We start from the raw sequence: 24,657 nt of genomic DNA on the forward strand, positions 1-24,657 counted from the left end.
ATTTTATTTCTTTTTGGGGAAGGGGAACAGGACTTTATTGGGGAACAGTGTGTACTTCCAGGCCTTTTTCCAAGTCAAGTTGTTGTCCCTTCAGTCCCAGCCGTGGAGGGCGCAGCTCAGCTCCAGGTCCAGTTGCTGTTGCTAATTGCAGGGGGCGCAGCCCACCGTCCCCTGCGGGAGTCGAGTCCAACCAGCAGCCTTGTGGTTGAGAGCCCACTGGCCCATGTGGGAACAGAACCGGCAGCCTCGGAGTCAGGAGCACGGAGCTCCCACCGCCTGAGCCACCGGGCGGCCCTGTCTGCAATTTCTGAGCCCTCTCCATGTCTTCACTGCCTTGTACTTTTCATGTTCCGTGATCATTGTCCTGTTTACCTATCTGCCTGGGCTATTGGCTGAAGGTTTCTCAAGGGCAGGATCTAATTCAGTCCTGCTCTCTCATGCTTAGCCCAGGTGCCCCCCCCAGTTAGCAAACAGTCATGTTCCTAATTATTAACCTCGGCTCCCCCGACAGCGCTAACCCCATTGGACAGTATTGGGGGGTGAGTGACGCCCTCCCCACAGACACGTCTAAGTCATTACACACCCTTGTTTGGAAGTAGGCTGTTTGCAGAAGAGACAGAGAACCAGGAAAAGGCCACGTGGCCACGGAGGCAGCGGCTGGAGTCCGGCCACGAGCCAGAGAAGCTGAGGACCGCCGACGCCGTCAGAATCGGAGGCAGGAGCAGATTCAGAGCCTGCAGAACCGGGGAGAAGACCTTTGTGGTTTTAAGGCACCGGTTTGTGGTGATTTAGGGCAACACACGGAGCAGGCAGGGCGACCACAGCGTCAAAGGCTGACCCGGCGGAAGTGCCTCCGCGGTCCCCGCTCGCTCGTCTTGCACCTAATGCCAGACGTCTGGCCCGTGTTCTTGTCTTACGTCACAGGATCCGAGTTGGTTTTCATTTCTTTTTGATTCCGACAGAGACCCTCTAGCGAATGGCAAAGTCCCAACTGAGGACTCAAGTACAAAAAAATATATATTTAAAAAAAAGTCAAATCTCTGAGGGTTTGGGGACACCACTAGATTCTGCAGACAGTGCTGGCGACGTTGGCCGAAACTGGCAGTGCCCACCGGCCCCTGTTCCTCTGGGGACACGTAGGTGACGTCACGTAGGTGACGTCACGTAGGTGACGGCTGACGTCACCCGTCGTAAGAAGCACACAGGAACGCGCCCTGTAACCGCCACACGAGGAGGCACCAGAGCGAAGTGGAGACGGGAGCTTGCACGGGGCGTAACCCTGAACGTCCCCGAACGCGGGCTCCGGGCCGTGGATCCTCACTACTGGAGACAATCAGAGGGCGGATGCAGGAAGGACCGTGATTCCATAAACACGCCACCCGCGGGATTCTACCAAGCTCAGCTCGGATCGCGTTCCTCGGAGGAACCAACACGCCTGGCGCGGATCCCCAGACAGTAGAGAGCAAAACTCCGCAGCGGAACCCGCCAGCGCATCCCAGGAGGGAAGCGCAGGCCGCCCCTCCTCGCCCACTCATTTCCGGTCCCGGCGCCCCGCCCCCTGCCGTCACCACTGTGCGCCGCTGCGTCATCACGGCGCGCCTTGCGTCATCACAGCCGTCGCTGCGAGGCTCTCGGCGCGGGCAGAGCATGGCGGAGGTGGGCAGGGTCGCTGTGCGCGACCCCGGGGCGCTGCTCCCGGGCGGCTTCTGGGCGGCGGCGGCCGTGTGGCTGGAGAGGCCGCAGGTGGCCAACAAGCGGCTGTGTGGCGTCCGCCTGGAGAGCCGGCGGAGAGCCGTCCTGCCCCGGAGCGAGGCCCGCGGCCGCAGGTGGAGCGCAGGCCCCGAGCAGCCCGCGGAGGACGAGGGGGAAGCGGCCGCGGCGCCTCCGCGCGCGGGGCCCCCCGGGCAGCCCGGCCGGGCGGGAGTCGGGGAGGACGGCCTCGCAGCCGCGGACCTGGACGCCCTCTGGGACGAAGTCTCCCGCGGCCGTGCCCGCGACAGTCGGGACGTGCGCGCCTTGCTCACGGGCTCGGGGCCGCAGCCGGAGGCGCCGCGCGAGCTCCACCTGGTCCTCAGGACCGTGGTCCCCAAGCGGAGCGCGCGGCGCCCGCCTCCCGCGCCCGGGAGAGACGTGGTCGTGCGCGGTGAGGAGGGGGTCGGCCGGGGGGGGGTGTCAGGCGGGGGGGTGTCAGAGGGACGCGCGGGCGGCGTGAAGCGGACTCCCGTGCGCGCCGGGGCCGGGGAGCGACGGAGTGGGGCGCGTGGGGCGCGTGGGGCGGGCCGGGGGAGGAGCGTCCGTGTGCGGCCCCCTGCGCTGCGGGACGCGGATCGCTCCCCTCGCCGAGGCCGGGACGCGCGTCCCGAGGGCAGGGCGGCGGCCTCGAGCCTTCTCAGCCCTTCCGGGCCTGGCCTTGGGCTGCGGGACCCGTGCTCGTGTTGTTCACGTGTCTGTGGGCCCGTGTGGACGCCCGTGGACAGAGGTGCCGGGAGCCTGGCTGGACGTGGTCACGAAGAGAAACTCGGCACAGGACGCACTGAGGTCCAGGGGGCGGGGCGGGCCGGGCGCTCGGCCTGGGGGGGGGGACGCCGCTGGCGCCCGTCCGCTGTGACCCGCCAGCCCGGACACTGATGTCACTGCGTTTCAGTGTCGGGGGACCAGCGGAGCGGGACGGCGAGGGCGTCCGGGCAACTAAGCCTGAGCCGTTTCTACTCGGAAGACCCTGAGCTGAGCAGCTTTCACTCACTTACCGTCTTTGTTTCTTTCGCCAGATGTGCTCAATGGGACTGTAACTTTTTTACCTTTGGAAGAAGACGACAAAGGGAATTTAAAGGTGAAGGTCAGCAATGTGTATCAAATTCAGCTCAGTCACGTCAAAGAGGAATGGTAAGTAGATAACTGATTCCTCTTTCAATGTGTTATGGGATCAGTTGATGATTTCTTTAGGCGACTGCATGGTTTGGGGCCACTGAAGAGCTAAAGGGACCCTGTCGGGCAGTTAGGGTTTGTGGAAGGTGCCTTGTAGCTGGTGTTGGCAGGACACGTCTTTGTTGTCACTGGTGCCTGGCCTGCGTCTCTGGTCACAGCCTGGCTGGAGGCTGGAGTCTCTGCTTTCCATGCAGCCTTGAGGGTTAGTGTCGCGCAGGGGACCCTGCTCGCTGCGCCATTTGTCACACAAGGCATCCGCAGGGTGGTCCTGCTCCCCACATAAGAACGCAGGACACGGTGAGGCCAAACAGGAACACCCACGGAGCCATAGATAGGGGAGTCAAACCAATATATTCTCGCTGGTGGCTGGGTTGGAGACACAGGAAGCAGGATCTACATAATCAGCAACCCGCCATCCTAACAGCAGTCCGCGCTTGCCAGCCACCATCTTCTCGCTAGCCCCCACTCTCTCTCTCTGCTAACGTAGCCACAGCAGTTATATCAGTGGCCAATGGCTTACGGGTTACAGCTGACGGCCAACTAGCCACAGCTGCTGGCCATCTGATCACAGTTGATGGCCATTTACTACCCGAGCCAGCACCTTTCTATGTGAGGCCGAGAGCCTGGAAACTGCTTTTTGGGGCTCTGTTCCCACAGTTAGTATTATAGCACCTAGTTTAGCCCTGAAATCAGATGAACTCAATCCCTTTATCATTTTGCTATTTCTCACAACTTGGTGATGGAGTAATTGCCAGCTTCCTTTTGATTTCCTGCTGAGGCTCTATTTTGTCTAGATGTAATGGGTATTTAATAATGCTTAGTATAAAAGCAGCAGTTTAATGAGCTCCCTTTGTCGCATATGGTGTTTGGGCCTGTACAGAAAGTGTGAGATTTGTTTTAATTCCAATAGGTATTTTTTAAATGAAAAAGTGTGAGGAAGGGTAAATGCACTCTTTACCCTTCTGCTGATGTTTTCCTGAAAGCCACATCTGGTTTGTACTTTCCAGAACAGCCTTAGGGAATGTGTCTGTTTAAGCAGAATGGGCTTCGCACAAGGTTTTGTAGAAGGCAGAGGGGTACAGTGGGAGGAGCTTGGTTTGGGGTCAGATAGACCTGGGTTTCCCCACTAGCAGTGTGATCTTGGGTACATAGTCTCCATGGTTGTCACACCTGTGAAATGGGTTTAATAAGCCTCTGAGGACACTGGGCGGGGCTTCATAGGGATCCGTTGCAGGCTTAGAAGCTTGATGGGAATTCTTAGGGGCTACCCAGGTGATGCCTCTTGAGAATTATCAAGTGGTTGCCCAAGGGACCTTGTCCCAAAGCCCTTTTCTCTCAGCGTGCTCCTTTCTGAAAGTGGGGAGTGAGAGCAGGCTCCATGTTCACCTGTGTGGTCACTTGGCTGGGTGCCGACGCCAAGCTATTAGGTGCTCAGGGACGTACGTGGCGATGCTTGTAGCCAGGCCTGGCCGTAGCAGGCTCTCTCTGATGAGTTACTGACGGCTCAGCTGGCAGCCCCCCATCTTTTCAGGTTGGCATTTCCTATCGTTGCCCCACTGGGCAGCTGTCACTCATTCCTGTGAGCACTGGTCATACTTTGGGGAGCACACATGAATTAAATGGGCGTTTGATGGGCTGCCGTCTCAGCAGTGTTAAATGTGCCCACCATGTGCTCAGCCCTGGGGGACAGTGGTGAGCATGTCTTGTGGGGGAGACACATGAACATACTCTCTGGTACCAGGTAGTGCTAAGTACTGCGCCGAGAAAGAAAAGGTAAACCGGTCTCCGTTCCCATTGCCCCTCGTTAGCAAAGGTGGTGGTGTGCCAGCATATGTAGAGTGGGCGGGGAAGGCCTCCGAGATGGGGACATCCAAAGACAGGCCTGAGTGGATGAGGGAGTAGGTGTGGGACCTCTGCGGACACCTGGAGAAAGCGTGAGGCCCAGGAAGAGCAGGGGAGAGGCCCACCGAAGTACGTCAGCCCCAGCAAGAGCTTCTGAGGTGAAGGGACGGGGGAGGTGAGCGTCCAGCGTGTCGCCCAGGCCCTTCCTGCACTGTGACCTCCCTCGGTGTGTCTCTCCTGCAGACTCAGTGCTGTCACTTCTGGGAGTGAGTCGTGTTTCTCTGGTGCACGTGGTGATAAGAAGCCTGACAGTCATAGCTCTTGCCACCCCGACAGACCCCTTTTCCTTGTCCCCTGTGCCTGTCCCCAGCTCTGCCTCTCTCCTCCAGCCGCCTGTGCTTCTGCTTGTGTCGGGGCTCCCCTTGAACACCTCCTCTTTTTTGTCGCCCCACAAACGATGCGCTCTCCCCTCACCGTGCTGCCCGAATTGCGGCCTCAGAGGGTATTGTCGTGATCTGGGCCCACTGGGCCCCGGGTCGTGAGCGCCTGCCATGGGTCAGGTGCTGCGGGGAGCTGGGACGCTGAGCATGCGGCGCAGGCGGGAGCCACAGCCTCACCCCGTTCTGGTGGCAGAAGGTACAGGAGCCCAACGAACTGCACACTGCGCGGGGACTCGTGTGGGTCCTTAGCTTTGTGCCTGAGCACTCATCTTTCTGTCCAGTAAATGATTGGTGAACCAGCAAACTCACATGTGAGTTGCACATATGAAAATGTATAAAGAAGAGAAATGTTAGGAAAATCCATAGGCATTTTAGAACCGGACCAGTTAGTGGGTCTGAGGTAGATGGTCATTTTAATTCTTCCTTCTGCTGGGCTTCATAGGGTGCGTGATGCTTTCTTAACAGCGTTTGCAAGAGAAGAGAAATTCTTTCTGCTTTTTAAATGTGTTTTTCTCTGTTAGATGAAAATTCTGTACGAGTTCAGCTTGTTTTGTGTTTTGGATAAACTATTTTGTAATTGTAGCTGTCTTCTCTCTCGTTTTGGTAGTAGATAAGTGTGTAATTTAAAAATAAGAATTAAAACCAGCTCTACTCATTCATGTTTTTCTTATTTTTAAAGGTTCATATCTGTTTTAATTTTCTGTCCAGAAAGATGGCATTCAGATGGAATGGTTTACCCCAAACTCACGTGGCTTGCAGGCGAGCTGCTGGCCAAGCTGGCCAGGTGGTCTGTGGAGAACAGGCAGAGTGCGTTTAAAAGCACCCTATCCCTCATTTCCATTGTGAAGTACAGCAAGGCCTATCAGGAGCTGAAAGAGAAGTACAAGGACATGGTCAAGGTAATTCTGGGGGAAGCATCTGTGACCCCTCCACATAAATGAGGTCACATGACCAAACGGTGCCAGGTTAAATGGCTTTTCCTGTATGCCCTCTAGTTTTCTACATATGCGGGCATTAAGTCAGTGTACCCACTTCGGGTCACTCGTGGCTGTGCTGCTGTGTGACATACTTAGAGATACAAACCACAAAAACGTTGGCAGGTGTGTTATGGAAAAGAATTTATTTATTTTTGCATAATACTGATTATTTTTCAAGAGAAAACAGGAATATTTAAGATAATTGAAGATTAAATTAGTTACTAAATTATCATGCTTTGGTATGAACTTAAAGATATTTTAAAATATATGAAAAATCAAAGTACGAAAGAACATACTTCCAGGCCAGCACGGTGGCTCAAGTGGTTGGAGCGCTGTGCTCCTAACACTGAGGTCGCCTGTCCGATTCCCACCTGGGCCAGTGAGCTGCGCCCTCTACAGCTAAGACTGTGAACACCAGCTCGACCTGGAGCTGGGCTGCGGTGAGTGGCTGGTGGTCAGCGTGAGTGGCCAGCAGCCGGCGACAGCTGCCGTGAGCTGCTGACCGACTGCCTCAGCCGGGGGGAGCGCAAAGCTCTTAACACCAGCGTGGGCCAGGGAGCTGCGTCCTATACAACTAGACTGAGAAACAATGACAGCTTGAACAGAGTGGAAGGGTAGAAGGGGGGCATATATATTTCCAAAAAAGGGATATAACTTTCTTGACTTTCTAAGATGTAAAAAGGTAACAAACGTGTGTATTCACACCCAGCTTAAGAAATGAAACCTAATTAACAGTTGCAGTTCTTTTGTAGTCTTCCTCGTTCCCATCTCCCTCCCTCCTAGAAGTAACCACGATTTACCACGTCACTGTATTTTATCACCTATTGCTGTGTAACCAGGCACCCCCAAAAGTCGCAGCAACAGTAACCCTTCATTCCCGCTCAAGCGTGTGGAGGTCCTGGGGCTCCCTGTCTCTCCCAGACCCTGGCCTAGTCGTCCTTTATTGTCTTAACTATTCAGAACCTTCAAGAAGGGACTTTTATATTCTTCCAGCTTTTACAGTTGTGAGGTGGTTGGTTTGAACTGTCTGGCCCGCGGTGACAGGAAACACATGTGAACGTGTATCACTGGGCTTTGGTGTCTCTTCTGCCAGATGCCGGCTGTGCACGTTAGTGGTTTGCATAGTGACCTCACACTTGCACGGCCAGCATGTCACAGTTTTCAGAGCACCTGACAGTCATCCTGCGTGGTAGTTAAGGCTGTGTCCGTGCTTTACGGACAGGGATACGGGGACAAAACAGCGGATAGTGGGACTGACAGGTGACTGACAGGTGACCAGAAGGTGGCGTGCGGGCGTCCTGTCCCCTGTCCCTTTGCTCCCCAGCCCCATTTCCCTGGTCATTGTCCTCATCTATAAATGGCCAGGCTGGTGTAGCCGGGTGTTTGCCTGTGATGAGCAGTCGCCTCGTTAAGTACCTATATACACGGTCCTTGTTGTAAAATCTTGCCTTGGACTGTGTTGCTTTTGACGTGTCCTGTTACACAGATAGGAAAAAAGTCTATGCAGACCTTACTGTAAGAGACCAAATTCCTGCCTTTAGAACGAGCCTTTTTTTTTTTTTTAAACTTTATCGCATTATTAGTCCAGCTTGGCTTATGCCTTCTGAAGATACTTCATTGTGAAACGGGGGCAGATGGGAGAACAACTTTCATACGCTCTTGAAAACCTTGCAGGTGTGGCCCGAGGTGACCGACCCTGAGAAGTTTGTGTATGAAGACGCGGCAATTGCTGCCTACCTGCTGGTAAGCGCGTGTCATCGGAGCCCTGTGGGGTGGGGGCAGGCGGCTTCCGTGGTGCTGCTGGGCGTGGGCGACACCTGTGGGGGCCATGACCCAGGTGTGTGTACCTCTGTTTGCCACAGTTGGTTCCACACGTGATGGCTTTTTACGTCACAGGGTGCCCTCGCCTGAGTGTTGAGCAAGTGTGAATTGTGAAACTTGACGAGGGATTCAAGCTGTACTGTCCTTTCATCACTCATAGTCGGCATGGGGATGCTTGCTGGTTTGGGGAACCACTGATGGCAGCCATCTGACGCTCACACTGCCTCCAACCCTACACACGGGGTTTCTAGCCGTGGATCTGTCCTTAGCGAGCTTGCTAGACCACCTCCATTTGGGCGTGCCCTTTAACTCGGCAGTCTTGATTTTCTGATCTATAAAATGTTTAGTTTAGGTATTTTTCAATTTCCTTTCAACTGTAATTCTCTTGGTCCTTTTTTTAAGACATAGCATTATTTTGTTTTGATTATCAATGTATACAAAACGTGAAGAATACAGAGAAAGCAGCAGGAAACTGACAATAATATTTAAAGCTCTTGCCCAGAGATGACCACTTGAATGTGGCATCTTGATGGAAGGAGAAAGCGAGGCTGCGCCATGCAGCCTCAGACAAGCCGTGGGCCAGTTGCAGCCGCCCTCTGCTCACCTGCGCAGAAGCCCGTTCTGAGAGTGCGCGCTGTAGTCCCATGTGGGCTTGCGTCTGAAGAATTCTGGGCTAGAGCAAATTACAAACTGACTTTGTTTTGTTCTACTCATTTAGGTTTTATGGGAAGACGAGAGAGCCAAGCGAGGAGTGACAGCTAAGCAGTCCTTTGTGGACTTGGGGTGCGGAAATGGCCTCCTGGTGCACATGCTGAGCAGTGAGGGGGTAAAGCAGGGCTCACGGCCCTTTCTCGTGCCTTTTCTAGAGTGTCTGCAAGTCTAGCACAAGGTTCGCTGAACTTTTTCCATCCACTGGTACGATCTGGGTTCGGAGTCGGCCTGGCTATCGGAATAGTGACTGGTTGTAGACTGTTGCTTTGCAGAACAGTCTGCTTGTAAAACGAGGGAAAGAGCAGTCTCATTAGACTGAAAGGGCTTCTCAGGGACACGCCAGGAGCGCCTATAAAACGACAGGCTTCAAACAGCGTGTATGTCAGATCTTTTTGGAAAACCCACCGTTTCAAGGCACTAGAGGAGACTAAACAATAAGGTGCAGCGTGCCCTCAAGAAACGTAAGTTCTAGTTCGGAGGGCAGTCACGTGCACACACCCCACAACATAAAACTGAAACCATTTTCTGGATCGGTGACGTGAGGGCAGCATGAGCTGAGAGCAGTGCAGGCAGGGCGGGCTGGCGGTGCCCAGCCCCCAGCTTCCCGCCGTCATCCAGCCTTCCCGGAGAACCCAGTGTGTTGGCACGGTCCCCTCGGCATCTGGCCGAGCGAACGGGCTCAGCAGCTTCACACTTGAGGGTCACAGCTGGGATTGGAAGCCCGGTGCTGCCCAAGGCTGGTTCTCTTCCGACGGTGGCATTCTGTCTGTTGCACAGATGGACTTGTCCTCTCGGGGAGCTTGGAGTGGGCCTGTCCCAGCGTACTTTTTGAATTGCTTCACAAAAGAGTGGGTGTGTAATACTTGTAAACAGGTGTGGGTTAGCACATCAGGTGGTGCATGGAAGCTGGTAGGTGGAGACAGAGATGGGGGGAGGGTATTGTGAAAGAAATACGGTTCCCTGTGAGAGCTAACAAGGTGGTCGTGGTGTCCTGGGGGAGAAGGACGAGACTTGTCTCGTGAGCTGGGAGAGGAGCTGTGCCTGAGATCGGCACCTGACAGCTGAGAGAGCCAGCTCCCTTTCCAGGCACGGTTCCTGGGGCTCCGGCCACGGAGACGTCCCCACACCTGGACTCCGTTTCCCTTCGTGAAGACTTGTGGCTGTCAGAGGGTGGGGCACGTCTTGTCTGGGCCTTGCGAGCGGGGAGCACAGAGCGTGTCTGTCTGAAGTGGCTGAGAGCTCTTCTCGTGCCCTCCGTGCGTGCTAAGGGCGTCTGTACTTTCCACTGCGGGAGGTCCCTGCAGAGTTTCATTGGTTCTTGCTAATGTGTTATGATGCACTGGACTTAACCTCCGGTTTCTGAAATTATTGCAGCACCCAGGCAGAGGGATCGATATTCGAAGAAGGAAAATCTGGGACATGTATGGGCCACAGACTCGCCTAGAGGTACTGGCTTTGTCCGTTCACTCGGTCCCTGCGTCGTTATCCCCTGGTGACAGTTGTTTCACCGAGTGTGTTTCTGTGTAGGCCGATCAGAAATGGTCACATAACAATGCACGTTAATCTGACATTTAGCGAAAGGATGAACCTTTAGGCTTTTCAAAGCCTTCCTGTTAAATGGAAAGAAGGGAGCTGAGCTCTGCAGCCGGAGGAGCCGTCTCCTCCCGTGGGCCTGCTGCGGGCCATCCGTGGGTGGTGGGTACCTTCTGTGGGTGCTCGGTGCTGCCTTGGGGCGGAGGGCAAGTTGGTGAGGAGGCGAGTGAAGGAGGGTGGAGCTGGGTGGGGCTGGGCCGCAGGCGTGCAGATGCTGTGGAGTCGGGCCAGGCGAGCTACTGAGACGCACAGCACATTCGTTCTGAGCCTGGTCTCAGCCCAGGACCGTGGACCCAGGCCCCTCCAGCCTCGGTTCAGAGCAGCCTGTCCTGGTGCCCATCAGAGAGGAATGTGTCCCAAAGGGAGGAAATGATCGGCCACCTCAGCAGCACTCCTACAGCAGGTCTGGTGTCATGTGTTTACAGGCTGGTCTCTAGTCGAGGCCCCCAAGCCAGTCTGCGCTCAGCAGTGCGGCCCCGTACTCAGCTCTGGGGCGCCCTTTCCACTGCCAGTGTCTCAGGACCCTGGTCCTGGACGAAATGCACGGGTGGCGGGGCCGCCGGTTCTCATCCGCCAGGGGCAGGATGCTGACCTGAGAAATGAGGAGACGCTTACTTTTCACGATGGAGACTGGCAGGAATGCAGCCGGGTGCCACATAACGGCATTTCTGTCAGCGACAGACCATGTGTGCGACCTTGGTCCCGTACGATCATAATGGGACTGAAAAGTGCCTGTCACCCAGTGATGTAGCTGGGGTAATGGCACAGCACAAAGCGTCCTTCACATGTTTGTGAGGGCACTGCAGTAGACAGACCCACTGCCTGCCAGTCGAAGGTGTAGCAGTACAGTTACGTACAGTGAGTAATACCTCATAACGAACGGCATGCTACTGTCACTGTCTGAGAGTGTGCTGTCTACTTAAAAGTTTGCTGTAGAACAGTATGCCGTTTACGCCGGCAGCGGCCGCGTACATCTCATGTTTACTGCGTCTCTTAGTGTATGTGCTGCCGAAGCGAGCACTTTACTGCGTCTCCTGATCGCATCTTTTGTGCTTGATTTAATCTTATGTTGTTTCACATGGTAACATGCTATACAGGCCGGTAGCCAGGAGCCGCAGGCGGTACACACGGCCTAGGTGAGTGATAGGCTGTACCACCTGGGTGTGTGCGTCACTCTGTGAGGTTCGCATAACGGCAGAATCCGAAATCGCCTCACGATGCACTTCTCAGAACTTTTCCTGTCGTTAAACGATGCCTGACTGTACAAAAGTAGAGAGAAGAGCATAACAAACCCCCGAAACTCATCAGTCAGCTTCAGCGACTCTTCATTTATCTCACCGCCCCCACCGTTAGCCCCACTGTTATTCTGAAACAGATCTCGGGCATGTCATTTCATCTGTAAATGGAAAATAAATTTTTTGACACTATTTTTGTATTCTCTCTGTTTCACTTGCTTTTAAAGTTGAGAAGTATGTTGCAATTTATTTTTTTTCAAATTGAAGGGAAGTTCATCGCAGCGGCCTGACGTCTCTTTATTTGCCTTTTTTCCCATTCTGTATTGATGCTGTTTTATGCGTTAAGGATTTGCATTTGCTTACGTAGTCATGCATTGTAATAAAACATTTTAAGCTCTCCGGTCTGAAGAATGTCGGGAAGCAGGCAATGTCTAGGGAAGGCTGCTGATAGCACGCAGACCATGTATTCTCACACAGTTAGAAAAAGGGTCTAATTTAGGCACGAGGTTAATGATCAAAGGTACAGGAGGAACGTGATTGGTTTCAAAATCCCCTGTGTCCACAGCTGAAAAAAACAAAAGAATGTCTTTGGGAAGAGGTTCAGACAGTACTTGAATAAGCCCTGTGTTCCAGTGGTGACCCCAGCTGAGCTGGCAGAAGGGGTGGAAGGTTCTAGTCCTGTGTTTGAGGTCCCCCGTGGCCTGCCTCAGACTCCTCTGCTAAGAGGAGGTCGTGTTCTAGTCTTGTGTATGGTGTCTCATTACACCTGGACCTTCCATCTCAGAGCTTGGAGATTCTACTTATTCTAGTGTTAAATGGGAGGTGAGGCCTGGCCACCTTCTGTGACGCCTCCTGCTTTAGAAGAGCGGCCCAAAACTAGCGCGGTGGTTGGGTGGTGCCTCGGAAACGAGGCCCTTCCAGGAATGGGCTTTCTGGACGTTCAGAGGCCACGCATGGGGTACAGCATGGTCCTTCCTTTCAAAAACCTCATTTGATTCTAAGCAAGGAACTGTTAAGAAAAGACACCTGTTTTTAGTAACAGTAGTGTGGGGATCACAGAGTGTCTTAATTGTGGAGCTATCTATGGAATAGGAATAGTGAGTTTGCTCTACTCAGAATGTCATTTAAAACTTTTCCTAAACAAGTGGGGTTTTGTTGTGCGTCATGCTGTTGGCGAGATAATTGTAAATGTTACGGGATTGCTGAGTATAAGTGATGTTTGTATTAATGCAGGCCATTTAAAGAGACAAGTAGGCAAATTTAAATCTAGAATGAGTGGGAATAAAGAATAAATATCAAGGTTTGTTTTTCCTGCTTTTAAATTATGGGTATACCTGTTGAGCAATACTATTTTCAACATTTCAATGTATGTGTAAATAAAAGCACATATGCTTATTTAAGAAGCAGAAAGATTATCGAATTTAAATTCTATTTTTATTAAGGTCATGTCTGCAAGATGCTCTTATATTGCAGTTTTGTGAGTCTTCCCGTTTATTTTGATCAAGGAGTAACACGTCTGCCTACTTTCTTGGGGGATTCATCAACTTTAAAGTTAAGAGGACTTTGAGTAATTACATAGTGTCTGTTCTCTTGCCACTTTGACTAATAGAGTCACTGTTTGAGACTGTTGGTTTCAGTACTAGTTACTGATTTAGCAGGAAGGAGAGAGTGTTTAAAGCTCCCAAATCATAAAAGCAAGCTGTTTCAAGGTTAACTTCAGAAATTTTCAGAGTGGTTAACATGCCAATTCAGGGATTTTCACAAAAGATAGTAATAGCAAAGAATTATGCATGCCTGCATGTGTAGATTCCTCGTGTGTTTTATCTGTTCGTAGATAGAGGTGGAAGGATGTCTGAGGTTGTGTTAGATGCATTATATTATACACTTAAGTCAACTGGAGCCCTAGCTGCTTTCCACTTACCCACTCTTAAGGCCGTTTCTTCTTCCTGTATTCTGCTGCAGATGAAACTGGTCACGTGTCCCCTTTCCTGCAGCGCCTTTTCATGGTTTTGTAATGAAGCACACTTTTGATTATCAAAAGGAAATTAGCATTCAGAAAAGTGTTTCCCTAGTGATGTCTCTAGAAGTTGCTCGTAGTTCCTGCCCTCGGGGGCAGCCACGTTCACTTCCTCACCCCTAGTCCCGGTTTCAGCATTGACACAGGAAGCCCACAGGGGCTAAGAACCTGCGGGGAGCATGGCGAGCTCCTGCAGGCCGTCTGCCTGCCCACTCGGGCTGCTGCCTCAGCAGCTCTGCATTTATTTCCCAAATGTTTAGTCTCGTTTTTGTGTTTCTCTTTTAGGAAAGTGCAATCACACCAAATGATAGCACCCTTTTCCCTGACGTTGATTGGTTAATTGGTAACCATTCCGATGAACTAACACCATGGATACCTGTCATTGCAGCCAGGTAGGTAGACAAGTTGGCAGGTGAATGGCTGGGGTGTTGGGTGGGTAAACCTCGCTGCCCCAAACAGGAGCCACCTGCTGCATGTGGCAGTCAAGCACTTGAAATGCAGCTATTTCAAAGTGTGGAAATGACAACATGTTGAATGTATTGGGTTAAATTGAAAAGAAATTCCACCTGTTTTGCTATTTAAACTATGGGTACTAGAAAACCTAAAATTGCATATGTGGTTTCCATCATACTTCTGTCAGACAGTGCTGATGGAAACTGGTTACTTCTACAGTACTTACATCCTGTGCTGAAAGATGTGTCAGTTTTTGGAAGTTTGTTTTGATACCGGAGAGTTTGTCTTCACAGGGCACATCTGTCGACGTAAAGGTGCTTTGCAACAGTGTTTGTTTCGCAGATAACATCGCACCTTTGTCGGACTTGGCTTACGCTTCTGTATGAGGAGACCCTCAAGGCGCACGTTACCGTGCTGCCCTGAAATATTTTGTTTGCTGGTCTCCTTCCAGGTTCTTGTGAGCTAGCTGTTCTAGCTCTCAAGGAATTAGGGCGGTCAGGGAGAAAATCTTAGTCTTTGTGAGGCCGACCTCTGAATTTCTGATTCACAGCTGAAATCTCGGTGCAGTTCGGAAAGCTTTAGATTACGGTGGACAAGAGTAACTGCAATGGAAAATACTTTTTATAAAAGTAATGAGATTCATATTGTATTGGAAAGATAATACTGTGCTCCATTGTTTCTAGAAATTAAAGTGGGGAAAGCTGTGCTTCATTTTTTTATATTAAAACGAGCCAGCAGCAAACATTTGTATGTTCCCCTGCTAACGCAATTGCCACGTGGCTTTCTGCTGAATTGTCTTCACTGACTGGATTCACGACTTCTGGATCTTGTGCTTGTTGATTGTGTTTGAAGGTCTTCCTACAACTGCCGTTTCTTTGTCCTTCCCTGCTGCTTCTTCGATTTCGTTGGAAGATACCACCGGAGGCAAAGTGAGAAGACGCAGTACCGAGGGTACCTGGATTTCATCACGGAGGTGGGAGAGACCTGCGGCTTCCACGTGGAGGAGGACTGCCTTCGGATCCCCTCAACCAAGCGAGTGCGTCCCAGTCACTCGCGTGTTCTCCGCGGGCCACGTGCTGCCGTTTAGATGGAAGGCTTAGGGGCTGGCCCAGAACCATAATGGCCCTGATGTGTGAAAGTATGAATGTTCCAGAAGGGCCCTATCCCAATTTCAACATCTCAGTCATTGGTGGGGTTCAGGGGGCTTTTCTCTGTACGGTTGCCTCTTTTGGGGATGTTCTGACACTTCCTTCTCCAGGCAGCTCTGGAGGGATCATCACCAAGTCTTCCTTTCCTTTCCAGAAACTGGGACTGGCCCCACAGGGTCTCCCCGAGGTAGTGTCAGCTTGGCCTGTGTAGAGATTCTTGACCCTCGTGTTGTCTGGCTGAACGCGCTGATAATTGGCTGACATGAAAGGTCGTTTCAGAAGTTCAGAACGATTCCAAATTTTATTAAAAGCCTCATTGATTCAGATTGGCAGTGTAATTGGTCTGGGTCAAGGTTGATGCTTGCACCCTCCGGGACTCCGCCAGGTGGGGAGGGCAGGCGTCCCCGTGGTGGGCATTCACGGGCTGTCGGGGTTCGGCCCCCCTGTCGGCGCCCTCACTGCTCAGGAAATGGGCATTAAGACTCAGCTTCACAACCTTCCTGTCGTTTTCTAAATGCCCTCGATCTGGGCACGTTGTGGTCTGCTGAGGTTGGAGTTGGTTTTCGGAAACTGCTGAAGTTTGGGTTGTGAAGGTGGGCGTGAGGACCCCCCAGTTTGGTTTGTGCAGTTGTCTTTCCACTGGTGTTTGTAGAAGCCACAGATGACCCTTTCCCTCCCCCAGCCTTGGTTTCCTTGTAACTGAATGATTTGGGGTCAAATGCAGGAGTACGTGTCCACACACAGCACCTGACTTTGTGCCAGGTGTTCGCGTCTTCACACAGAGAAGCTCAGTCACCCGCCTGCGGTCACGTGTGTCGCAGGTGGCAGAGCTGGAGCCGAGTAAGGGGCAGCTCTGATGGGACCAGATTCGCCTTCTTTCACTGCCTGTCTGGCTTTGTGGTTGGTGCCCCGGGAGGACGTGCAGAGGTACAGTGCTCATGGCGGCGTCACAGGACAGGCCCCGCTCGGGAGAGCGGCTTCCGTGTCTGCGTCTGAGGGAGGAGAGAGTGGTGCGGGCCGCACGTGCCCGCTGAGCCGACTGCCCTGCGAGGTACTCACGCCTCCCCTTGCTCTGGCGAGGCTGACAGAGAGACATGTCGTTCTTTTGTAGCCCCCTCTTAGGGTGACCCTCAGGGTCTGCGTGGGGCAGAGGTGGGGCAAGTGAGGGCTGACAGAGCAGAGTGTCGAGAACAGGGTGGCTGGCACGCTCAGCAGAGTGGACCTGGGTTGCTGCCTGTTTGTTCGCTCCCCACAGAGGTCTTAGCGATGCGTGTTTTCAAGGCTTTACGTTGTTTACTGTTAAGTTGTTGATCTTGGAGTTGGTTTTTAAAATAAGGCTTTCTTTCGGGGCAGATAGCTAACACTTCCATGCAACGTGTACTCCAGGGAGTTTCATGGGGGGCATTCAAATGCTGCAGGAGCCTGACCCTGCTCTTTTCAAACGCAGGTTTGTCTCATTGGGAAGTCGAGAACGTACCCCCCCGCTGGAGAAGCCTCCGTGGAGGCCCAGAGGACACGGTACATCCACAGGCGGCGGGGCTGCCCTGGGAGCGCGCCCGCCCGGGCGCCTGCCCCTCCCGCCCCCGCGGCTGCCGCCAGCACCGCGCACCGTCCCGATGGGTGTCCTGACGGCCATGGAGCCCCGGACGTCCAGGCTGAAGGACTATGGCTGCCTGGGTTTCGCCCTCGAGAAAAAGCCGAGCGCGTAAGGAATTGTGCCGCCCTCCCTCGAGACTTTGTTGACCAGGTGGTGCTACAAGTGGCAGATTTGTTGTTGGGTGGAAAGCAGTTAAACCAGAGAAGTTCTCCCGGCGGGCGTTTGAAGGCTTGGAACCGAGGAGGTAACTGTCTGCGTCACCGCGGCACTTACTGGGTTTCGGGCAGCGACTGGGTCTCCCTCGTAACCAGCTTAAAACTCTGTGGCCGCTTTTAATTAAATGTATTTCAAAGAGACAGGGGTAACAGGCTCTTGCAAGCTCATTCTTCCGTTTCCTTCCATGTCCTGTGGACATGTGGGACGTCGGCGGCGTCCAGGCAGGAGGCTGAGAGCAGGTGCTACCACCGGGCCCTTCACCTTGACACGTTCAGGTCTCGGTCTGCGGCTACTCAGCTTCAGTCTAGAAAGCATCCAAACAGAAAACGGGTTACTGGAGGCCAGAAAGAGGCTGTCCCCTAGAATATATGTGCTGATTTGATAATTCTCTGAAATCCCCCAAATGCCAAATCAGGCAGGAGAACAGGGAGGATATCGTGTGTGATTGTTCACATAGGACGGACAATGTGCTGAAACAGTGGCCGTCAAGGCCGCAAGGAGTGGAACTGTGAGTCTTGGTGCTTTTTCTAAAACTGCCGCGCGTGTTGGAGTCCCAGGCTGCGGGGCAGACGCGTGTCCTTCCTGCTCCATTCCCGGCGGCCAGGGGGCGCTGTGGAGCTGTCTGCTCGGGGCCCAGCCAGAGCCTTGCCTCTGAGACTGGGTCACTGCAGGAAATTGGGGACTCCTCCCTTTTGCTGTCAGGGTCTGCGCCTGGCTGCTCTGTGGGTGGCACGGGCCAGAGAGGCCGTAGCCGTGGGTCCTCCTTCGCCCTCAGACTGGTCTGCCTCAGCCGTGGGTCTTGCCATCCTTGTTTGTCGTCATTTCTCCCTCTACCTCTGTCCTTGTGACGTGGCAGCACCACCGAGTGTGACCCCTTCTCCAGGAATCAGCCGACCCCGTTAGCAGCTGATCAGGGGAGCTTCTGGAGACCCGCTCTCAGCCCTGGCTCGGGTGCTGAGCAATTGCCGACAGTCCCGAGGTGCCATGGGGTGTTCCATGGGGGCTACCCCACTTTCTATGTGTGCTCTGCTGAAGCGGGGCCAGAGCAGAGCGGAAGGCCAGCTGCGGAGGGCTTCTACGTGGCCTCAGAGCACGGAGCCCACAGCCGGCAGGCAGGCGAGGCCAGAGACCTCCGGGTGAATCTGAAAACGTGGAGTATGACCTTTCATTTCCAGGACGGCCCTTTTCTCTGCTGGGGCCTTCGGGAATGGTCGAGCACAGGGCTGCCAGTCTGCCTCGCATGGGATACCCTTTTAGTGAGCAAAGCCTGGCTCTTTTTCTCGGCTCAGAGGTAGATAGGGGGGCTCTGACGATCATTTCTCAGGCCTGCCCCCCCATTGGAGATACCTGGGAGCTGGGGCGCTGTCCTCCCCAGGTTGGTCTCTGCTGGTCCAAGGCTGGTAGGAGGCGCTCCAGCTGTCCCCTCTCCCCCCATCTGGGAGAAGCTCCGCTGAGGTGGTGTGCCCTTTGCCTCTCAGCCACCTGCCCCCACCCACGGGCACTTGTCCTCTTTGGTCCCTGGAATTAGTGACCCCTACCCAGCCTGCCCTCAGGCACGGGAGCCTCCGTGTTTCTGGGAATTCATGACATATGAGTGGGCCTGTCCTTAGGACCTAACTGGTTGCAGGCCTGGGGTCTGCCCTCTGCAAAGCATGGCTGAGGGGACACTGGGCGGAGGTGGTCCTTGCTCCAGCGAGAGGGAGAGGCACACACAGACCACAGGACGAGGGGCAGGAGTAGGGCATGAGTCAGCGTCACGGGGCTCATGGGGCCAGGGCCTGGGAGGGTGGGCAGGGCTTTGGGGGCCAGCGTAACTTTTCCTTACACTTCCTGGGTCCTCAGGCAGACCTGGAGGGCCGGCGGGGCTCTGACAGCAGCCGGGACACACAGGTGCCGAGCCTTTGTGTCTGGGAGGCTCGCGGGCAGGAGGGGGTGGGGCGGCCTGAGGGGAGGATGGGGTGCAGGGCCCGGCAGGTGGGGAGCTTGGGGCGCCCCCGTGTGATGGCTGCCCGCGTGGTTCCGGCTGTGGTGAGGTGTGTGCTAGGTTACTGGACCTTTACGTTAAATGTTGGTGATGCCTCCTGCTGGCGTACGAAAGGGTGTGAATTTATAGAACTGGGATTGTTTTTGTGCCTATTTGATAGGTTTGTAATAGCATTTTGTTGTTTGGGGGAAAACCCCATTTTCCACAGAGAGCCTTTCCTTGTCTGAAGTCGCAGATAAGCTGGACAGGGAGACCCTGCAGAGGCTGAAGCGCGAGTGTGGTGGCCTGCAGACGCTGCTGAGAAACAGCCATCAGGTCTTTGAAGGTAAGTGGATTAAACTTTTCAGGATGCTTGTTTCTCACACAGGTGGAAACGCGCTCCCTGCGCCGCCCTCGCCCACCGTCCTTCCACCTGCCTCCGCAGCTTCTGTGGGACTGAACCTCTCTGTCCCCCCCCGCCTGGCTGGCCCGCTTATGTTTCTGTGGGGCCGTCACTCACCACGCGCTGTGCCCATGCCCCCAGGGCCCCTGCTTCCTCCCCACCTGGTGTCCCGGCCTCTCTGATGGGAGCCCAGGTGTCATCTCCTCCACGAAACCGCCTTCCCATCTGCCCCTGCCCAGCCCTGCCTCTGCGCCCCCGGGCCCACGTGCTTCTGTCACACGTCTTCCTGGCCTTGTCACATCGCCACCCAGCTAGACCAAGAGTTCCCTGTGGGTGGGACTGGGTGTACAGCCCCCCCACAGACACACACTGTGGTGCTCAGCATGGGGATGAGTGAATGGCCTGGGGGGCAGGTAGGGGCACGCACCCCTGACCCTCTGCACGGCGAGGGGTGGGCAAGCCATTGGGTCCCAGGGTCTGTGGGCAGGGCTCTCCCTGAGCACGCTGAGATGACAGCCTCTCGGTCCCTGTCCCAGGACAGGGCACACCAGGGGTGGGTCCAGCACAGCAGGACAGGTGCCTGGTCAGGATCTGTGTAGGGAAGGTGCTTGGGCACCTGTCCAGAGGGGAGGGAAGCCAGCTGGAGGCGCAGAATTGCAGTCTGCACCCAGGGGATATGCCGGCCCAGCCCGAGGGGTGCGTGTACACACTGGGCCCTGGGGCCTTGTCTGGGACGTGGGCAGCTCCCTGAGCCCCAGGATTTGGGCTGAACCCCGCTCTCATTTATGTTCTTGCTGAGTAGGGTGGTGGGGAAGGAGGCCTCAACTGGGCCACATGGCTGATGCAGGCGTGGCTGTCCACTCCCTCAGGCTGTAAACTTCCTAAGGGGTTGGGTGCTGCCAGCGTTTCTTCCCTGCCCCCATGTGTGCACGGGAGAGCTGGGTGTGCACTGCCCCCCCATGTGTGCACGGGAGAGCTGGGTGTGCACTGCCCCCCCCATGTGTGCACGGGAGAGCTGGGTGTGCACTGCCCCCCCCATGTGTGCACGGGAGAGCTGGGTGTGCACTGCCCCCCCCCATGTGTGCACGGGAGAGCTGGGTGTGCACTGCCCCCCCATGGGTGCACGGGAGAGCTGGGTGTGCACTGCCCCCCCATGTGTGCACGGGAGAGCTGGGTGTGCACTGCCCCCCCATGGGTGCACGGGAGAGCTGGGTGTGCACGCCTGCAGTGTCTTTGGATGGCTTGGTTGCCCGTGTGGAGCTAAGCTTTGTTTTCACATGAACTTGATTTCACTTGGATAAATGCTGCTGCTCCGAGGGAGGTAAGCTTTGTAAACGGAACCAGAGTCTCCATATTTGGGGTGGTTGCAGGAGGGCAGGCCCCCAGGGGCTGGAGAGCTGGAGGAGGGCCGCCTTCTGGAACTGAAGGCTCCTGCTCCCGCTGAGCTGGCACAGCCGCCTGGGGTCCGCTCTGCGTCCAGAGCCCAGTGGGTGGAAACCGTCATGCAGCCGGAGGGCCACTCTTCTTTTGTTTTGTCCCAACACATTTTTCCGGTTGGTTTCATGAAATAGTATCTTTTTTCCATTATAAATATGCATGTGTGTGACTGCTTTTCTGTGCAGTTCACATGGGGGGGGACACTTATTTTTGGAAACACTTCTGAGTAGGAGGCTCATGGATTGAGCTCCACATAAACAGTCTGCTTCCAGTCGTGCAAAAAGTATGCACTGAAGCTGGGCCTTATCTGTGAGCGTTCTTTGTAAAGGAACGTGGACCATCTCCAGTATTGCTGATGGCCCTCTCAGTGAGGACGTCCGCGCTCTGAGTGGTCAGTTGCTATGCTTACGGCCTTGAAGATGGGGACGGAGCTCAGAGAGGTTGGTGACATGCCCGAGGTGTCCCTCGAGGGGAGGGGCTGGGCTGGCCACTAGGTCGAGACGGAGCAGACCAGTGCTCCCAAGCATGCAGCACCATCCTTGGTCCAAACCGATTTTCTGGAAGGTTTTTCAGCCCCTCAGGACACTCGTTAAGGTGATATCTGTTGTCAGAAACGGTGGAGGAGGTGGACGGCACGTTTCGTGTGCTGTACAGCCCTGTCGGGGGCACACATGAGGGAGAAGACATCAGAAACGCTGGGTGGGAAATGAACTTGGGTAGAGCCTCTGTTCCTGTGATTACAACCAGGAACGCATTTCTGCACAGGCAGAGTCTGTGGGTGGTCGGTCTGGCTTGTGAGCTGGCTGGAGGGTGCCTGGGACGGGCCTGCCTGGGACGGGAGCTGGGTGTTAGGCCTTCCTCTTGGGCCTGGCACGTGCACACACCCCTCGGGTTGGGCCTGGCACGTGCCTGAGAGATGCCCTGTGTCCTGGGGGTGTAGGGCAGCACATCCACTTCCTGGCCAGCCTCAGGGCTCCCTGCCTCTCAGCTCTGGCGTCACCACTCTGTCATTAGCCCCCCTCCAAGGCCTTAGAAATCCTGGCTCCCTTTCCCCTGACCCTGCAGGTACTGCTCCAAAGGTGTGGCCAGGTATCGTCTTAACTGCCTGTGGAGTTAAGCTGCCTCTGCCAGCCAGCCTCTCCTGACAGGAGGGGACCGGGCGTGACCTCTGTAGGCTGCGCTCCATGCCCAGCTTGGCCCCTGTGACCTCCCCCAGATTTCTCATGAGCCCATCCAGGCCATCAGCGGCCCCTCGCCTTTTTGGGGTGCACAACTGGGAGCCTGGGAGCCTGACCTCCAAGGTGCTTTCTCCCCACAGCTGGGGCGAGGCATTCCATGCTGCTCCGCGAGGTGCTGCCATGGGAACATCCGGTGGGCGCAGTGATGGTTCCTTGACTCGCTTTCAGGCGGAGAAGGCTGAGCGGCAGCATGGGGGAGACAGCGCAGGAGCCAGCTCAGGGGAGACAGCCCGGCGAGGAGGCGCCTCTTGGTCCCGTGAGGATGAATCCCCGCATTGTGGCCTCGCAGTGGGGCGCCTCTGCGGCTCACTTCTCTGCTTCCAGGGGAAAGCAATAAACGTCAGTCTGCAGGGGCGGGCGCTGTCACGAGGGGACCTGAGAGCGGAGTGGCGATTTCAGCCACACGCCCAGTCTTAGGGGTCGCACAGCCAGGCTGCCTCAATGAGCCTCCTGTTTCTCCCGAGCCTTTTCAAAGGCTCCGGGCGGGTTTACAGCTTCCAGGCAAAACCGGGATGGGTTTGGTTGCTTTGGCTCCATTTCACGTGGAGTTGTTGGCTCTCGGAAGGAAACAGCCAGGCCTGAGCTGCGGAGGTGTCAGCCGAGGTGGAGCTACGGCTCAGGGCAGCTCAGAGCGGCCTGGTCAGCTGCCGGGCCACAGCCCGCTCCCCGGCCCGCTGGGGTCCTCCAGCCGCACAGGTCCCTCCCACCACGCTCCCCCAGTGCCACGGCGGACCCTCACCCTCATTTATATTTTGGGGGCTCTGGCCGTGGGGGACCCCACCACCTGCTCCCCCATCTTTGCCTGCCCAGATGGGGGAGCATGTCCCTCCCTTACTCGTTTTCTCTTTGTGACATGGAGATGTCCTAAGGACCAGGGCCACCGTGCGGACAGCATCCGGCCTCCCCGAATCAGGACCCTGTTAGCGCTCTGACCCCTCGCCCCAGGTCCTCAGCCTGGTTTCCCGTAAGCCCGACCCCCGTGCTGCCCCAGCCACTGTCCCATGGCCACACCTTTGATGTTGCCACCGGAACCTGGGCTGCAGTCACGGGGCTCTTCACCCTTTCCCAGGGTCCGGCACACCCCCGTGGTGCTGGCCTCAGCCCTTCCACACTCCCCTGTTGGCCCCGTGCCTCCATCACCACTCACCCACAGGTGGGGACTGCAGGCCGGCCACTGCTTGAGACCTCAGCACCCCGTCGCCCTGGGCAGCGGCTGGCTGGGACTGGCGGGGACTCTGGGCTCGTGTCGGTGCGGCCCGCAGATCCTGGGGACCTACGGGACTTGCAGGCTGACTTCCTGGCTGTCTTTCTCTCTGTCCCAAATGCAGTTCTGAATGGGAGCGTTCACATTCGCGACTGGAGGGAAGAGAAGCGTCAGAAGGGAAAGCACCCGGAGGCCAAGCGCACACTGCTCTCGGGGACTTTCAAAACCCGCCTCTGCTGGTTCTTCACTCACCACCCTGACGGCTGTGTCCTGCCTTCACACTGCTGCCCGTTTGCTCACGGGCCTGAGGAGCTGCAGCCACCAAGAAGGAAATGCAGATCCTGCGAGCTGCTTCCGCCATGCAAGGGGCCGGCGGAGAGACAGGCGCCAGCCCCACAGGGCTGCATGGTTTCTGAGACCTTTCCCTTCTCCTCCCCTCTGCCTTCCATGGGGACATAACCATGGTACATGAACAGGAGAAGCTCGTACCCACCCCCATCTGCATGCTTCGTCTGTTAAAGGAGCAAACTCTTAAATGTGTCCAGCTTCTTTTTGTCGGAGTGTGACAGTTCGTAAATGTCCTACAGCTCAGACGGAGGAAGCGCAGCCATGCCTGCGACAGCTCCCGGCACCAGACTCAGCTGCCTGGGCTCAGCCCCCCTCTTTCCCGCCCTCCTCCACTGGACCTTCTTCCCACTGGTGCTGGTCATTCTTTTGATTCCAGGGGAAGAGAAACTCCTGATGTGTTTCTATTTGCAATTATTTTTCCAGCTTTTCACAAAAGTTGGCACCAGATAGATTCTGCTGGGCCCCTTGGTTTTCCGTGGGACGGGTGGCCGCGGGTCATTTGTGAGGGACGAGAAGAAGCTCATTCCTTTCTCTGTGTCTCACTGGGCCTTCGAGGTCCAGGTCCCACTGTTTCTTGGCCCCAGCACCACCCTGCCTCCCACCCAAAGGTCAGTGCCACCTTGGGCAGCGTAGCATACGTGTGGGGGTGACAGCCAGGAGATTGTGGACACGGTGGCCTGGCTGGGGCCTGCACCGAGGACGCACCAGGCACAGCTCTGAGCCTTAGTGTCCCGTGTGGATGATGGGGTCTCACCAGCTCAGGTGGTTGTGAGGGACCAAGCCGAGCAGCGTTTCCTCCGGCTCTGAGGCCGCTGCTCCGTTATCTGCTGGCTCCACTGTGTCTCAGAGGAAGTTAACCGTGGTTCGTACTGTGGTGCCCCAGTAGGCAGGGCACTCTTTCTGGCTGGTTTTAAGAATTTGTTTTTCATTTGTAGTTTTCAGCAGTTTTGTATAATGTGCATAAGGTGTGGTTTTCTTTTTACTTGTCTTGTTGGGGTTGGCTGAACTTTGTAAATCCCTAGGTTACTGTTTTTGATCCAATTTGGGGGAAAAATCAGCCAGTATTCCATAAATATTTTTTTCTCCTTT

General features: G+C 55.1%; 1 protein-coding gene across 5 annotated transcripts; it reads left to right on the forward strand.

Moving 5' to 3' along the window:
- Positions 1-1,222: 1,222 nt before the first annotated feature.
- TRMT44 (tRNA methyltransferase 44 homolog) lies at positions 1,223-24,657 on the forward strand. 5 transcript variants are annotated; one of them, XM_081077220.1, is made up of 11 exons: positions 1,223-1,656; positions 2,769-2,883; positions 5,887-6,106; positions 7,859-7,927; positions 8,724-8,831; positions 10,091-10,162; positions 13,847-13,953; positions 14,867-15,050; positions 16,610-17,003; positions 19,168-19,284; positions 23,345-24,657. In XM_081077220.1, the coding sequence occupies exons 3-11, from the start codon at positions 5,936-5,938 to the stop codon at positions 23,677-23,679; spliced, it is 1,557 nt and encodes a 518-aa protein (XP_080933346.1). In that variant the 5' UTR covers positions 1,223-1,656; positions 2,769-2,883; positions 5,887-5,935; the 3' UTR covers positions 23,680-24,657. The 5 variants fall into 5 exon arrangements, with proteins under 5 accessions (XP_080933346.1, XP_080933343.1, XP_080933345.1 ...); XM_081077217.1 differs by having other exon boundaries at positions 5,916-6,106; XM_081077219.1 differs by having other exon boundaries at positions 1,619-1,826; positions 5,916-6,106.

Source organism: Rhinolophus hipposideros (genome assembly GCF_964194185.1).
Source record: "Rhinolophus hipposideros genome assembly, chromosome: 1".
Classification (NCBI taxonomy): domain Eukaryota; kingdom Metazoa; phylum Chordata; class Mammalia; order Chiroptera; family Rhinolophidae; genus Rhinolophus; species Rhinolophus hipposideros.

What these genes read in the sequence shown, in the direction of transcription:
- TRMT44 (XM_081077216.1), top strand. Translation starts at nt 1,648, where the DNA reads ATGGCGGAGGTGGGCAGGGTCGCTGTGCGCGACCCCGGGGCGCTGCTC. An exon ending in ACATGCTGAGCAGTGAGGGG is followed by an intron (nt 8,832 to 10,090) that starts GTAAAGCAGGGC and finishes AAATTATTGCAG; the next exon opens with CACCCAGGCAGAGGGATCGA. An exon ending in ATACCTGTCATTGCAGCCAG is followed by an intron (nt 13,954 to 14,866) that starts GTAGGTAGACAA and finishes TTGTGTTTGAAG; the next exon opens with GTCTTCCTACAACTGCCGTT.